The 16,534-nt window shown below is 38.9% G+C and overlaps 1 protein-coding gene across 1 annotated transcript in view; it reads right to left on the bottom strand.

Annotated features, from left to right (window-relative positions):
• Positions 1-2,155: 2,155 nt before the first annotated feature.
• Positions 2,156-16,534, bottom strand: part of TGFBR1 (transforming growth factor beta receptor 1) — a 30,706-nt gene continuing 16,327 nt past the window's right edge. The window contains exons 5-9 of the mRNA XM_079302006.1: positions 12,046-12,213; positions 11,387-11,543; positions 5,352-5,476; positions 4,584-4,714; positions 2,156-3,257 (exon numbers count right to left, since the gene is read on the bottom strand). Of these exons, the coding sequence (XP_079158132.1) occupies positions 3,132-3,257; positions 4,584-4,714; positions 5,352-5,476; positions 11,387-11,543; positions 12,046-12,213 (707 nt within the window). The 3' untranslated portion in view covers positions 2,156-3,131. The remainder of the gene's footprint in view (positions 3,258-4,583; positions 4,715-5,351; positions 5,477-11,386; positions 11,544-12,045; positions 12,214-16,534) is intronic.

Genomic DNA, 16,534 nt, shown 5'->3' with positions numbered 1-16,534 from the left:
TCCCTGCTCCAGGGATTTGCACCGACACCGGAGGATGAGGATCTGGACTTTGGGAACCGCTGCTGGAGGTCGGCTTGGGAGGCTCTGCCGCTCTCCCCGGCGAGGACCGGCTGGGTTCGTCTCATCTGGGTTTGGGTAGGGGAGTGTTTCTTTTGTATTTTTGTTAATAAAAAAAGTGTTTTCCATTTTCACCTGAAAAACAATTCTTTCTGAGCTCAGTGAAGGAAGGAATTGTGAAAAAGAAAAAGGGGGGGGGGCCCTTTAAAGCTCTTTTTCCCCAAATTTGTCCTAAACTTAAACAGTTATACACTGTGTCAAGCATCCTTCTGTGCTTTTTTTTTGCAGGCTTCTGTTACAAAGCTAAATTTTGAACAAAGAAAGAACAGTTGCTAGCAATTCAGGAGAATGAAGATTTGCAGGTGGTTGAGACAATATAACAGTTATATTATTGACAGAATCATCTGCGTGCCATGATGCTGCTCAGCTGCTGTACATCCTTTTGAAATGCAACAGAACTGTTCCATATATTTTAGGAGATTAAAGGTTATGCTGATAAGGTTTTGTGGGTGCCAAAAAAGCCACTAAAAATTACTTGACTAATTATTCTGCAAGCTCTCCTGTTAGCACCAAAATTACTACAGAGATGTGAGGCAGGCCAGTAGCCTGGCATTTCTGAAGTAGGAGCTGTACCATTTGTATCTCTGGTAAGGACACCGGGACAGCTATGAAAATGCGAAGTTTAACAAAGTTACAAAACAAAAGAGTTCAATTGCTAACTAGGAAGCCTTTGAAATTCACATGGAGAGCCTGACCTATTTTCACCATGACCTGTTTTCTTTAAGTATCTGTACGGATACATGGAACATGCTAGAGAGGCTGCCAAGTAGACAGGCTTGGGAGTTGCATTGTTTTCAAACACTTCTTTTGAACAGTCAGTTGAAAAAACTCTGGGGTGCACAACGTCCATGTGCACAGTGGCATAGTTTATTTAAAATACCTACATGAAGTAATTTTTAATCCAGCTTTGATGGACAGAGGCCTGAAGCACATAAGCCCGACTTCTCAGATAATGCCAAATAAACATGCGTGACAGCTGTACATATGTTTAAGCCGAATTGTTTTCTAAGAACTCCTCTTATTTCTCCCTTTTCTCCTAGATACTGTCTATGTGAATAAACTCATCCATTTTGTTGTTGACAAAAAGCATTTCATTATTCATTATTTGCAGTTCAACCTCTGAGGGTGTGTAATTCTGACATAATTTAAACTTATCTCCAAGCAAGCAGTAAGAATACAGAAATACACAAAAATTAAGTGTTAAGGCTTTTCTTGGGTAGGGCTTGTATCACCTATGCAGCCTCTCCTTCCAGGACCTCATTCCTCTTCCTGCTTTGGCTGCCACACATCACAGACCATGGCACAGAACCTGCTGCCAGCAGCCACCCTGCCACTGCTACCTTTGTGGTAACAAACTCTCAATGGGCTCTGTGCTGAGGGACGGAAAGGAAGCCAAGTTAAAGGTTGCATAATGGGATGGGTACTGATGTGCTCTGAAGAGTGGCAGGTTAGGCAGCATATTAACTACCAGGCATATTTACATGTTGAAATGCTACTGTTTGTTTTGGATATTAATAAAACAAAAAGTCAGCCAGACTCTTCCTACAACTGCAATTAAAAAGTATCCCAGTAACAGCAGGTTTTTGTTGTACATTTGGGCAGGAATCAATTTGATTTCTAAACAAGTTTGTGAAAATATTATTATACTCTTAAAACTCAGGGAAATCTTGACTAAAGCCATGCATATTCTTCTGTGTTCTTATGACAACACAAGCCACCATAAGCTTTGTTCTTCTAACAATGAAGAGGATTGCTGGAATCCCCTGATATTTGTATCCAAAGACCTGCAGCTCACCACCTTTTCTAGCTCACCACTTTGTGTATGAGGCACACACAACATACATGCACATAAAATTTATAAGCAGCTTAGAACTGTCTAGTACAAAAGCCCAAATAACTTTTCTCTAATGACAGGTGCATTTAATCCTTGTGTAATTGCAAATATTGTTCTTTGCGCCTTAAACTCGGCAGAACTGCACAGAAAATGCACTTTTCATGCTTGTTTAATGAAGCAAAATCTCTTAACATTTTACTTCTCTTGCTACTTTTCTGAAGTAGATAGGTACTTCAAGCATTTTAGAAGTACCAATTGATAAAAAAAATCTTATACATAATTATGACTCGTAACCTGACAATTACAAAATATGACAGCGAATTTACTAGCTTACACTATTTAGAACTCCTTCAATGGTTTTCAAGAGTCAGATTTTGATAAAATTGAAGATATTCCATCAATTATGTACTCACTGTTGCAATGAGTAAGAATTAGATCTTAGCTAGGAAAAGGAACAACTTTTAACTTGTATTTTTGAAACCAAAAGTACCATAGGCTTTGTACATCCCTACTATTTTGCATTAAAAGACTCAAAAGTGGCACTTACTGGTGTAATACAATCTATTTTGAAGGCAATGTAATGTTCTGAAAAAGTGGAAAAAACCCAGTAATCATGTATAAAGTATAGTTGCATAAGTCATATTCCCACAACTGAATGAGGTCGATTTGTAAGTCAAGGTAAAGAGTTCAAAAGATGTACTACCTTAACAGCTAGCAAGGTATACTCCAATAGTACACTCACAATCTGAATCAAGGAATCGAGACACTGGTTCAGAGTAGTCAATGTACTAGGCAGGAATAAAGTTGCTTTAAGAGCCATCAATGCACTGCAGAACAATATAGCGAACCAGTTTCATTTTAGAAGTGACCTCCTACTTTCAGCACAGTTAACTAGCACAGACCAGATATCAACTTCCCAAATAAAAAATTATAGACTAACAAAGCCAGAGTACATGATGTTTTGTAAGTAACCTGGGAAAGAGGTTCATAGAGCACAGAAAGACCCAACACAACTGTTTAGCACATCCACAAAAATCCTAATAAGTGACGTTCCTATGAAGTACTAAAAGGCAGCAATATCCTTCTGTTCCCTCAGTGAGGTAGAACAATTAACCTTCTTAACACGCCACTCTGGTGCAGATAGGGATTTTTACAGTGTTCTTCGGTAGCAAATCCAGGATTACATCTTGATCCCCTCCTGTTGACTAAGTTGTGATAATGTTTTCTTAATGCGCAAAGCTGTCAGCCGAGCGGCTCCGTTGGCATACCAACATTCCCGCATAATTTTTGCCATCACTCGCAACGCCTGCAAAGGAAACACAAGTCATTACATGCACTGCTGTTCCAGCAGAGCCCATGGAACTGCTGCTCTGCCTTAGCCTCTTCAGGCATTTCTGAAGTCCACTACTGCATGGGAGAGTGTGCTGTTTAAAAATAAAAATAAAAAAAATAAAAAATCTTCATTTACAGAAAGTAAAATGCTCTAAACACTGTAAAGCAAACCTGATATTTTTCAGTAGACTCTTGGCCCATGAAAAAAACATTTTAATTAAAACTAAGTAGCTTGTCTGTAACTGTGTTCTGAATTTTCACACCAGACAAAAATACACTCTTAATTGTGCCTGCAGTTAAGGAGTTACTTCAATGCATAACAATTAAGTTCATGAGCTCTCTTCCTCAAATTGAAGCTCTGCAAGGATTCTAAAAATTTTTGAAGTATTTTATCCTCCAAACAACCATTCTTTGAAACCTGAGTGCTTCCATGTGTTATTTGTAACAAAACAAATATAAAAAATGGCAGATTAAATAAAGTTACAGCTCTACATTCCAAAATACCACAAAAGCTGTATTATATTAGTCATTTCAATCCCCATAGCTTTCTGTCTCCCAGTTTGTGGGTGCATTCATCACCTTTCTCCCTTTTCTGTGTGCTCTTGCCTGACTCTTATCTCAGCCATGCATTCATTCCATGCATGCCACAACCCAGGTTCCCTCCTCTATCCAAAGCACCTCATTTTTATCAGTATCCTGCTGCTCCTGCACTGGCTGTAGCCCTCACTGGGCTCCCAGAGCAGTGCTGTGGAATATTCCCTCTGACCACTTTGGGTCAGCTGTCCCAGCTCTTCTCCCTCTCATGCTCTTGTCCACCCCAACCTACTTGAGAAATGGAGAATGCCTTGAAGCTGAGCAAGCACTGTTCATTCAGCAACAGCTAAACCAGCAGGCTGCTATCAGACTGTTTTGGTCACAAATCCAAAACACAGCATTGTGCAGCCTGCTGTGAAGGCCATTGACTCAGTCCTGGCCAGACACAGTGCAATTTATTTGCAATGGTGCTTCCTGCATAATGTAATTCAGACTAGCTCTAATTTATATTAGCATCATCTGTGCTTCACAGGAAGGGATCCTAGAATCCTCCATGCAGAGTTGGCTATTAACTTTTATGAAATTACATTTAAACACTTACCAAGGAACAATGCTTTTAATAAAACCATAAGGATTAGAATGAAATTAATTAAGTTCTCCTAAAAGCAGCTCTTCTCCCTTGAACAATAAGCATGATTTTTAAGCCACTGAAATCACTAAAAGCTCTAGTGTCCATTAAAGCAGCTTTAGAAAAGTTAGTTAATACCTCACAGCTCTGCCATCTGTTTGGAATATTGGGCCTTAACTTCTGTTCACACACAACTTTCCTCATTTCTTCAACAGAAGGGTCTGAAGGAACGAGGTCATAGTATGGCAACTGGTAATCTTCATGGATTCCTGTAACAGGTTGAAAACAGCTTTATTTTAACTAACACTGGATTACATATTCTTCACTTTTGACTACATTCCTTATCAGCACTCTACCAGTTTCTGCTTTTCATTTTAAAAAATTACATCACAATGACTGACAAATAAACAAAAATCCTTAACCATACCTTAGGAGTGTTTACATTACCCTTGAAGGATCTATAATTTAGAAAATTGGAAGATATATGAGCTACATCAAATCTTTCATATGCTATACTAAAACCATGGTGCTTCAGATCACACTATAACAGCATGCTTCATTTTAAATAAGGTATAGATTTATCTGAACACATTACAGCTAGGTATTATGGTGTTTGCCCCTTGCTCACAAGAGTATTACATTTTACCTTTTTCTCCCCTCTATGTAAATATTTAGAAAAAAATTAAAATAGACAAGAATATTTCCTATTTTTTCCAACAAGTATGGTTTGTCAGTCTAGAAAGAGGTTTAATAGACCAGTTGTCATTTACAGGATTAACAATTGGAAAGTCTGAGATGGATTGGCTATTACTTTGCACTGATTTTTGAGCAAACTGTTTTCAGAACTTAAGTTTAAGTTACTTATAATTCCTTAATATGTCCCATCTTGTAAAGATTGCCACGTACCACCAATTGAACACCGCCGAGCTATTTCCCAAAACACTAATCCCATTGCATAGATGTCTGCTCGTTTAAATGACTCAAAATGTTTCATGTTTATGGAATCATCTAGAACTTCAGGAGCCATGTACCTGTGGGGGGGAAAAAAAAAAAAAATCATAAACACTTAATAACAAAAAATTCAGCACTACTGATAAGCTCGAATACAAAATAATGTATTTTTGTGGAAAAGGAGATAAAGAAAAATCTGCTTCATTAAGGTTATTCAGTCGGAGACAATTCAAAGTAAATGGAGAAGTAAATTCAGAGAAACAAGTAGAGAAATAGGGGGAATAAGTAAAATGTGAAGTAATGAACAACTATAGCCATAAACCTGATAGACAAAGCACAACCAAGACAGTGACAAAGACTGAAAGTCTCCAGTTCCTCACTGACAGGCCATTAAAAAACTCCAGGCATGACTTTGAGTTGCAGTGTGGATGTTGTGGCTGCCAATAGGAGGGAAACAAGAACACCACAAGGATTGAGGATATTGACGGAAGGCCTGCCCAGCGATGCAATGCTTCTCAAGAGAAATGCTTATCAGGAGAAAGGGAACAGAAGTGCAGCAACAGATAGAAAAGGGTAGCAAAGGGGCCAATTGCCAGCTGCATAACAGGTTGCCAGTCTGCACATCCTCACCAGTGCATCCTATTTTATTAAATCCTAACTATTCTGTCCAAACTCACTCTCCAGCACACACGCACGTGTTCTCTAAGAACAGTGTGACAGCAACTGGAGGCAGGAATGAGTGTGTTCAGGTCTAGCAAGTGGAGCAGCACAAGGGATGAAGCTGAAACTAGAGAGGAGGAGGTACTCAACATCAGTAGCTGGAAGGGGAACTACAAGTCCTAGGAGCGTGTCTGCAGGTGGTAAAAGCACATATCTGGAGCTACTGTGGGGGGACCACAGTCGTCATTCTGTGAATGAATTCTGGACCAGCAACTGTAGTCTGACAAAGTCAAGGAAACCCTGCTGCCAGCAACTGGAGCAAATGAGTGCATCTGCTTCAGCTACTGAAATAAGACCATGGATCACAGGCTGCATGGTCACAGCTTACATTTACCAGCTACAGGGGAGAAAAGGGATGAGAAAAACAGAGTAAGGGTCTCAGCACCAGCAGCTGAAGCCACAGGTTGTATGTAAGGTCTATGTGCCAGCTGCTGGGCTGGGCCAGGTTTGCATTTCCCCAACCCTGCACAGCTGATGTGCAGGGCCGTAATTCACTAACAACCTTCAAGCTGGTCTAGCCAGCACCCAGGGAGCCCAGGCAGGGATATTTGCCAGGGCAAGGTACCATGCTGATATTTGAGGGAATCTATGCAGATAGGAGTGCATACAAATACATCAGCTGTTTGCTGCTGTGCATTAACCCAGCTGGGGAGTACAAGATCCATAGAGCACAGGAAAGGGCATTAGATACAGCAAACCTCGGATGGATGGTTAAGGGGCTCATAAACGAGCATGGATTTGTGAGGCTGCAGAAGGGAGTATGTACTTTCACTAACAAAGTTCAATCCTGATCAGCTGAGGAGAGGGAAGGAGACTTGGCTGTCTATAGCTATGTTTTATACAAGTTCTGACAGTGTTCCATGTGGGTGTTGAAGACAGCACATGGTGCACAGCAATCTGTATAATCAGCCCTGTCATACTGTATGTGTCTGTGCATGACAGGCTGGATCCCAAGGAAGAAAGCAGCAGCCACATCCACGGGCCTCAGATGAACAGAGCCCCATCCCTTTGGAACACTCCAGCTGGTCTCCAGAGGACACATAAGAGGAAGCCCCAGCTCCCATAATCAGACAAATTCTAACAGAGACTTAGAACATCCGCTAATAAGCCTAAAGCAGGAATAGACAAGAAGTGCTGGTTGAGAAACCAGTGCTGTTAAAAATTTCTTGAGAACAAAGGCCCACTGTCATTGTACTATCTGATTCTTCATCATACAGTCTAAGCTCCACCCTAAACCATGCTTTTTAAAAAAATTAATAAATCCTTTGTGAGTTACAAATTAACAACTCTGCCATTAATTTGATTTACCCATATTTCTAGCAAGGAAAAAAAAAAACCTGTAACAAACTTTCCTCTAAGAAACATGGCCTGAGAACCAGTCATGGCATCCAAGTGGTTGTTACCTTGTTTAGTGAGTAAGTCTGACAATATCAGTGTGGAACCAGAACCCTAACCCTCTAACCCCACCCCTGACTGCAAGAGCTACTGACAGCAGCATCCCCACTGGCTCTAGAAAGAATCAATGTTATTTGCTGCATGAAATCAGCATCGATGGTAGCAGCACTCTCTCATTCTGCTAGGGTTCTGGCAGCTAAATCCAGCATGTGATGTATAGCAGAGTTCAGTGTGTTTCCACTTCACTGCCCCAGCAGTTTCAAGCTGACATATCAATGAAGCAGGCCAACAGTGGCACCTGGGCTTTGAAGAGCAGTGTTGACTGGCAAAAGCAACATGTGCAGATTACTGGAGTGGAATACAGTGCCAGGAAATAGCTCTACCTCTGGAACAGACACAGAAGCCCAGACACAGTATCATTTAACCAACAGCATAGCAGGATTTTCTTTTCCAGTACCAGGGATGGTAGGCATAATACCAGACACACTACTTTAAAGACATTTCAGGACTATCACACCTCTCAGAACTCCCTTAAGACATTACTGTGTCTTACAGATATTACATAGATACAAGGAAGCAAGGGCTATCAAGTTAAGTAGAAAAAAAAAATGTAACCAATAGTTGCATATGTTCTGAACCACCCAGAACTTCAACAAAGTTTGCCGAGATGAGTTCTCCTAAGGGATACAAATTCCTCACAAGTAATAAACACAGCACAAGCAGAGGACAACTGTCTGAAGCTAAGTGTAAGATTTACTTTGACAGTATTCATTGACTGGAAGTAGACTATTAAGTATCGTTGCAATCATTATATGGACAAGACCCAAATTGTTCTGGTCCATCTATATAAAAAATTTTTCAATCAAGAATGCAAGATTGTGGCTTTAATGCTTTCCAAGGATTATGCATTACTGGATACTCTTATGGTACCTCATGGGCTTCACACTGTCAGTGATTCTCTTGGAGCCCAGCAGAAAGAATATTTGTTCTATCTTAAGATGGTATGACAATGGAAAGAGAGATGGAAGTGAAAAAACAAATAGAAACCCAACCATGGAGCAAGATATAAGACAAACACTAAATAAACTGTAAAGGAGATTGATTGTCTCAACTTCTGTGAATCCAAAGAGCAAGGCTTTTAACAGGAAAGACCATAAGAGGCCTGAATGTGGCAAAAACCCCCTCCCTCCCATGTGAGTTCCATTGGCAAACAGACCTCTTACCATGGTCCTCCATCAATGCATTAGATTGGCTTTGGCTTCCCTGACACAGAAAGGTGAATGGCTGCAGAGAGATTATTGCTGGAACAAGTGTGGCAAGAGGCAAGGAGGGTCATGTAGTGAGGCCAGCAGCTCAGCCATTTCATGGCTGTTAGACAAAGGGAGAGAAGTAGGCATCTGCTTGTCAGCTTATGTGCTGGAAATGCATTGCTTGGCAGAAGGAGTGTCTTAGATGCTGGAGACAGCAACTCTGTAACAGAGTAACCCTGACCTGCTGAGCAAGGTCTGCAGCTCAGTATCATCCAAGAACGAAAGGATAAGTCTACAAAGAAGGGTACAAAGTATGTTGAACATGGTCTTGTCAAACTTTGGGTGCCTGCTGACTGCTTTCTCCCATCTTTTAGTCCATAAACTCAGTACTAATTGTTTAAATTTCTTGTACAACAATAGGGAGCTTTGTGTCATCAAACAGAGGCACAAACAACATGTTGAGTGGCATTTCCCTTCATCAAGCCTATACTCTACAAGGTAGAATTCTGCCCATATTTTGTTTAGGTAAACTGCAGAGAAGCACTCATGGTAAGAATTTGCTGCCAAACCGCTTTTGAAACACAACCTATTTGAACTATCAAAAGTAACAGCTGAACCACACTTCTAAAAATAATAGGAGAATGAGGGTTTTTTTACTTGCCTCAGGGAGTGAGAGGGATTCTATTTCCTTCTCAGTTTAAAGCTCACATTCCCTGCTTTATGTTGCAGGCTGAGCTGTGAAAGTACACAGTTCACCCCTCTGGTAAAGCTAAGCCTCTGAACAGAAAAGAAATAAAGTCAGAAAATTCAGTCAGAAAGAAGGATCATGAATTTGACTCAACACCTTGATCACTCACACAAGAGTAAGTCTGCTTGCTCCCTAGACACACATTTTTACAACCACCACTGGAAAAACACAGACTTCACCAAATCTCCCTGAACTTGTACGCAGAACTTCCATGTGGAGAAGAGGTACCAGCAGTGGCAATCAGTGGGAGTTAAAACTGCCACTGAACAGGTAAGATTTGAACTGTAGCATGAAAAATTAATCAGAGGTGCAGAGTTACTTACCTAAGAATGCACAAGAGGAAGAGGAAGGGTCTCTGCCTTTTACAAGAATGAGCAATTTTCAGAGAGGTAGAAATGACTAATGTCTTTAAAAGGGGAAACATTTAGCTCTCCTGATGCCCACTGCAGCAAGCAAGAGTTGCTACAGCTTTACCCTTGTGAAGAAGCATAAGGCAGATGAACAAGCAATTTATTAATGCTTATGCAAGAAAAGATCTGGTAAGTGGGATCTGCAAACAGCTGAAAGGATGCTTTCTCCAACGACTAGACTAAAGAACGTAACTGATTTGTGCATCATTTTTCTTTGGATGTAGGTGTAGCAGAAATTTCAAAATCACATGTGGCATGTGCCCTGCACGCCGCTAGATTTGCAATGATAAATTCCCAAGTAAGCCTACTGCCTACTGGAGACTTTGAGAAGGAATAATACTCAGTACCTTATAATCTAGGAGTTGTTCAGAAAATAAATCTTATCTGACCATTTGTGTGGTACTTTTAAAACTGGCAAAGAACTAGTACAGCAGAGCTCTAGAACAAAGGAACTTCAGCAATACAAGTGTCAGTAAAACAAATTTTTAGTACACATTCTAGAAGCTTTAGCTAACCGAGTCTTAAAATAACATGTTAAGGGTTCTTTCCCCTTCCAAAAAGACACAGCTCAAGGGTCATCCTAGTTCACTGTAAAATGCCAATCAACCTCCCACCCCACAGTACCACTTACTAAAGGGATATATATAAAACCTATAGGAATCAGAAGAATGAAAAGTTTCCCACATCCAAAATGCTTGTTGTGGTTCACTGTTAGTGCTGTTATCCCTGTATGCTGTATTGCTGCATGGATTACTAAGGGAAATTTATTTATAACTTCCAGTTATTATTGCTTGAAGGTTCACCAATGATAAATGACTGACAGTAAGTTATATTGCACTTGTGCTGACTTACTTAAACAGCTCTAAATTCTTCTGATGGAAAGGAAAACCTGTATTTCCAAATTCAGAAAAAGCTTTTAGGAGAGACTATATTGACTCACCCACTTAAGTTTCTATTTATGCATTAGATGACAAAGATGACTGTTAACTTTTTGCATTTCTCTCAAAAATGTGATTCCAAGACAGCCCTTGTCCAAGACTCTGTGCCTTGTGTGCTCTACCACACAGGCTTCACGCTGAAAACCACAGCTTTTTACTGTCAATATCCTGTCTTGCACTCCTGATTGGGCTGCAAGGAACATTTCCATGCAACACATGGCAAGAAGAACAAAGAAAGAACACTGAAGTCTCTAAAATCATCAGTCATGAAGTCTCTTTATGTTTGAATACATATTTGTGCCCTACAATACTTAGCAAGTTTTCACTATTTTACACATGCCAACATTGAACGCGTTTTTTAAGCGCCTACCATCTAACTAAAGTACCAGCTGGCAAGGAAGTGCCTAAGAACTCTGCCATTACATTTTCCTGCTGCTTATATTTCTATCAACACACATGTATATGGGATAAGAAAAACCAAAGCATTTTATAATAGAAGTTGCCTGACACATCACATAAATGATTTTACCTTTTTGTTCCCACTCTGTGGTTTGGAGCAATGTCAATTGTGTCTGTAGCTGAATCGTGCCTAACTGCCAATCCCAAGTCTGCAATGCAGCATGTTCCATTCTTTTTCACCAATATGTTTTTTGATTTTAAATCTCTGTGGGCAATCGCTGGTTTGCCTGTAAATTTAAAAAAATAGAAGTTGTAAAAAACTCCCAAACCAACCTGCTTTTATTCTAAGCCTGGTGCAAAATTTTGCTTGAAGTTATAGAATTCCTTCCAGTTTTGACACTTTATGTGCATCAGGGTACGTCCTGAAATTATTCATTGTAGATTGTCTGCCTGTTCAGGAAAGTACCTTTCATTTTTACTGTATTACACCACTCTTGCTCCTTTCCCTCTTCCACCAAATATTTATTGCACACACATCCAACTCAAACTTTGTCTCAACTCAAAGTTAAGAAGATGCTACATACACCACTACTTGGTGCCTTTTAACAGGTGTTTTGTAGCAAGGATTATTACATCACAATACTAGAGAAAGGAAGGCAAAAAGCTATTCAAATTAAGAAGTTCTATTACTCTGTAATGGTTTCGAAATGAGAGTGAGCTACTTATGTGTCATTAAAAAACCCAAAAAACCAAACAGTATTATCAACAAGCAGAATAATTTTAGATTACCTTGTGTGCCAACAATTTCCATGTGCAGATGAGCAAGACCACTGGCAGTGGACAAAGCTAATTTTATCATTCCTTCCACTGTTACTGTATACCTGTTCAGGTAATCAAAGAGTGATCCATGCTCGTGATAGTCTGACACTAACCACAGCTGAGTCCATGTACCATTGTCTGGAAAATAAAACTGGCATGAATACCACACATACACACAAACAATATATCCCACTTTTATACAGTGCTCATGAAGTACAAATTATGGTCTGCAAGTAACCTTTGTAAATTAGACCCTTACACTGTTCTATCCCTGTAACATTTAAATGCCTCTGCAAGGGCTGGTAATACCATGGGAAGGTTTCTGAAAAGCTTAGTGAGTATTCTTGTATTTAAACTAAAACACAAACCATAGAAAACTGATGTCACTATAATTCTGAGGTGTATATTCAGGGTATTAGCCTGGCCTTGCCTGTTCCCTGTGCCCCCCTCTCTATCAGGAAACCTAGGGAAAGTGCTGAATGCATGACACAAAACTAATTCCACTGCTATTGGTCTATCACAATATTGTCCAGGCTAACCATTTAAAAAAAACAAAAACAAACAAAACAAAACCAAACAACACAAAAACCCCATGTTTCAAACTTTGCTCCCTAATTCCTTCAGTCTTCCCTAACCTATCTGCCCTCAGCCTGGGAGACAATTCCCACAGTGAATTTTTGCTCCTGGAGTAGAAGCTTACAAGCAGCAATCAGACACAAAGTTAAATCCCACCTCTGATGACCTCTAAATTGCTGGCCAAAATTGAGGTTTCCAGGAGGCACAAGGGTAAAGAAAGCAAAAAAGCACTGAGGAAATCAGTTTGCTGTATGACTTTTAACTGAACTATGACAAATAAGATGGGCCACAATAGATTTGTAGATATCCTAAGGCATACAAATTAAATATATGAACTTAATTGTTCCAATTATTAAAGCAGTAAACACAAAAGACATTGAAGTTCAAGCCACAGGAAGATTATCAAAGGAATGCAAATCAAGAGGGGTGCAAAAGTATTTTTTACCTAAGAAGTAGAAATATACCCAGGAAAGAATAATCTTGCCACCAATAGATTTCCAATTTCTTTGTGTTATAAAAACACCTCTCCTGTGACAGACTTGAAAAGTATTTTATAACCAGTTACTTTTAGAGAAGAGTCTTTCATCTCTTTAGAAGAGCAGTTATCCCATAAAAGATATCACCTGGACTCCTATCCAAAATTGAGAATATTTGGCACAAGTCAAAAAGATGACTCATTATGTGACAGTTCCTAAAGATTGCTCAATAATTAAATATGAAGAACATGAAAAAGGGAAGAAAGTTTAGAACTTACTTCCTATCATAAACATAGTAAAAATTTTTTACTTTCTTAAGAACACACTTGTCCAGAGAAGACAGAAGCACAAAATGCCTGCTCTACAGATTGACAGACACTACCTTTATAGAAACACTTGTGCTTATCTTTAACTTGACACTTTGGTGGGGGTGGGAAAACCTGCAAACGTTCCTTTTATTTGGATATTTTTAAGGAAGGCAGTGATGCCATAAAAAAAATCTAAAAATAAAAGAAAAATCCCATCAAAATTAAAAGGCCTCCAGATACTTAAAAGTAGTGAATAAAAGACTAATATACACATTCAAACAATTCCCATAATGGAAACAGAACTCTGGCTTGCTACATTTACAGAACAGTCTCAACTATGTTGTTTAAACAGGCAAAAAAAAAAAAAAAGAAAAAAACCAAAACAGCTACATATTCCAACCTGTATAAGACTGTATAAGACTTATATATAAGTCTTATACTTATAAGACTTATATATAAGACTGCACCTACTGCTGCTGCAGGAAGAGCCTTATGTCCACACAAGGGACGTGCAAGTTTGTAAGTTCTGGTTTTTTAAAAAAGAATAAGGAAATAAGAGATTTTTTTAAAAAAACTTCAATTATTTTTTGTTAGAAATGCTGCATCTCTTGCTACTTGGCAATACCCAAGCACCAACTCACAGAACTCAGCATACCATTAAATGTGACTTTTCCTAAAGAGAATTATGGTCTCTGAAGAATCAATCCAATGGTATTGGCTTCACTAAACCAGTCTTACAAAACCATTAGAAACAGGTATGAATTCACAGGCACAGAAAAGATGCTCTTAAATACACAGTCAGAGAGCTCCAAAGAGCTGCTGCAATTCCAAGTAAACTAACCTTAGCATGTAAGAATATTTTCTTCACTCAGTTTATTCTACTGCTTCATCAGTTATGACTCTACATTGCCTGAAATAATCCTCTCCTGGGAATTAGCATCATACACACTCATTGCTTGGTCTTTTATTGAGTTTCTTCTCCTGTTTGTTAGGAGTGGGATACCTCAGCAGGTGTCTGTACTAGACACCTAGCTGTAAGGAAGGAAATAAGACTAATTAAAATTAGTTTACCTATTGTGTTTAAACAGATCTATAAAAGGTCAGTTTCTGAAGAATTATCAAAGCTTTGATTTGGTGCCCTTGCATAAGGTTCTCCCCCTCTAACTACTACACTTCCTCCTTAGAGGGGAATATGCTGCTGGTTACAGACCTTCTATTCCTTTTTATTTTGTGTATTACCTGCAAGTTTTAATCCTTAAGTTCTACCTTCCTTCCAAAGAAGGAACATAAGCTGGGCTTACCATCCAGCCTGAGAAGAACCATGATTCTTTCCTATTATATGCCCTATTTGTGACCCTTCAACCAGATTTTAAGAAGGGACAGTGCTACATCCAAACCTACATGAATAACATTAATGGCAGGTAAGCTGAAATGCAGCAATAGGTCCAGTGTCCAGCTGTCAGAAGGGATCCACTAAGTTTTCCTTGCCTTGCTATATTGGACAAGCTATATATTTATTTAGCACCCTAAGCAGAACATATTACAATAAACTTAAGTCTTATTATTCTGTTGACATTAGTAATAATTAATCTGACCCTGAGTATTTTTGGCTGCATAATAAACAGCATCTGCCACAAAGCTTTCAATTACATAATTTGCATTGCCAGGTAGGAACAAGTAACTACTATCAATAGTAATTACATACAGCAGCCCAGCTTTCCATGATTAGGTAATCTAATTTAGTTTATATATACATAATGATCAAGAATCTCAACCAATTTCAGAATAGTCAAGAAAACCCACAGAACATTTACAAGCACTATTAGAAATATATTTAAGAGATCATTTATGGTCATTTCAGCTATTTCAAGAGACCTGAAAGTATTTTTATTCCACCAAGCTCACTTGGAAGCAGAAGATTTTAATTTTTAACTCTAAAATAATACTGAAATTCTGAGAAAGGAAGCTTTCAGATTTGTTGTCAGGAGACTGATTACAGTTTGGCAGAAACATTAAACATACTAAAGCAAAATTCATCTTAGTAGAGCTGATTCATGAAGAAAGTAATTTATACAATTGGAATATCAAATATATAATCAAGTTCCAATTAAAAATCAATAGACTGGAATCACTTAAGTGAATTTTTTTTCACATCAATACTACCACAACAGAAATGTTTTCTGTGGTGCTGTGTAACAAATTGTTTCAAAGCAGAGATTTTGCCATTTTTAGCACACAGATAATGTAATATTAGGAAAAAAAGCAGCAAAAAGATCAAATTCAGATGAGATCTACAATGAGAAATCTCTTAGAAATGAGATATTCAGGGAGACAGCACTTTTGTCAGTGACTGGTGTCTTGTTAGCATAATGGCTTGACTCTATCCCATTGACACAGTCACCTGGCTAAATGATGAAAAACACTTGAGCTGTGCAGGCTCCTTCTCAGGCTAAAGCCAGAGCTTCAAAGAGAATAACTGGCTGAAATATTACTTCTCAAGAGGCAGGAATTCTGCTCATTTCTTTACGGCATATTGTTTAACATCACTTTTGGAGATCTACTTATCATGAAAGGTATTTTGATTGAACCAAACTATCATACAGGGAAGCACAGCTTTCAGTTAAGGGAAAGGAATTGAGAAGTCAAGGTATTTTAGTGCATTAAGTTATCTGGAAGTGTGCAGTGCAAGACTTCACCTTACTGTAATTTGCCTACAGACAAATGCCAGCTAATGCAGAGAAACCTTTAGCATGGTAAGCCGTGGTTGCTGACACTACACTTCTGCTACTAGTACAGATAAGTAGCTCCTGATACACTTCACCTTCAAGTAACTGGATTAGAAAGAAATAAACAAAAAAAACAAAACAAAAAAACAAACATGCACAAAACAATCTGTGTGTTTAGATGGCTCAAAACAAGACAACACATGGCCCTGAAAGTAACTTCTGACCTAGCAGCATGTGGAAGTTCACACATACTTACTCTGCAAAGAGCTACCCAGAACACAAAAGTGCATGTCAAGCAGACCACAACTACAGTTAAACTAATTCATTGCTTTGTAGCCCTCAAGCTGCCTTAGCTGCAGAACCTACTTCCCAG

This window comes from Erithacus rubecula (assembly GCF_903797595.1).
Source record: "Erithacus rubecula genome assembly, chromosome: 3".
Classification (NCBI taxonomy): domain Eukaryota; kingdom Metazoa; phylum Chordata; class Aves; order Passeriformes; family Muscicapidae; genus Erithacus; species Erithacus rubecula.
Note: the sequence above shows the minus strand (reverse complement) of the source record. Positions and strands in the feature narration are given on the sequence as shown.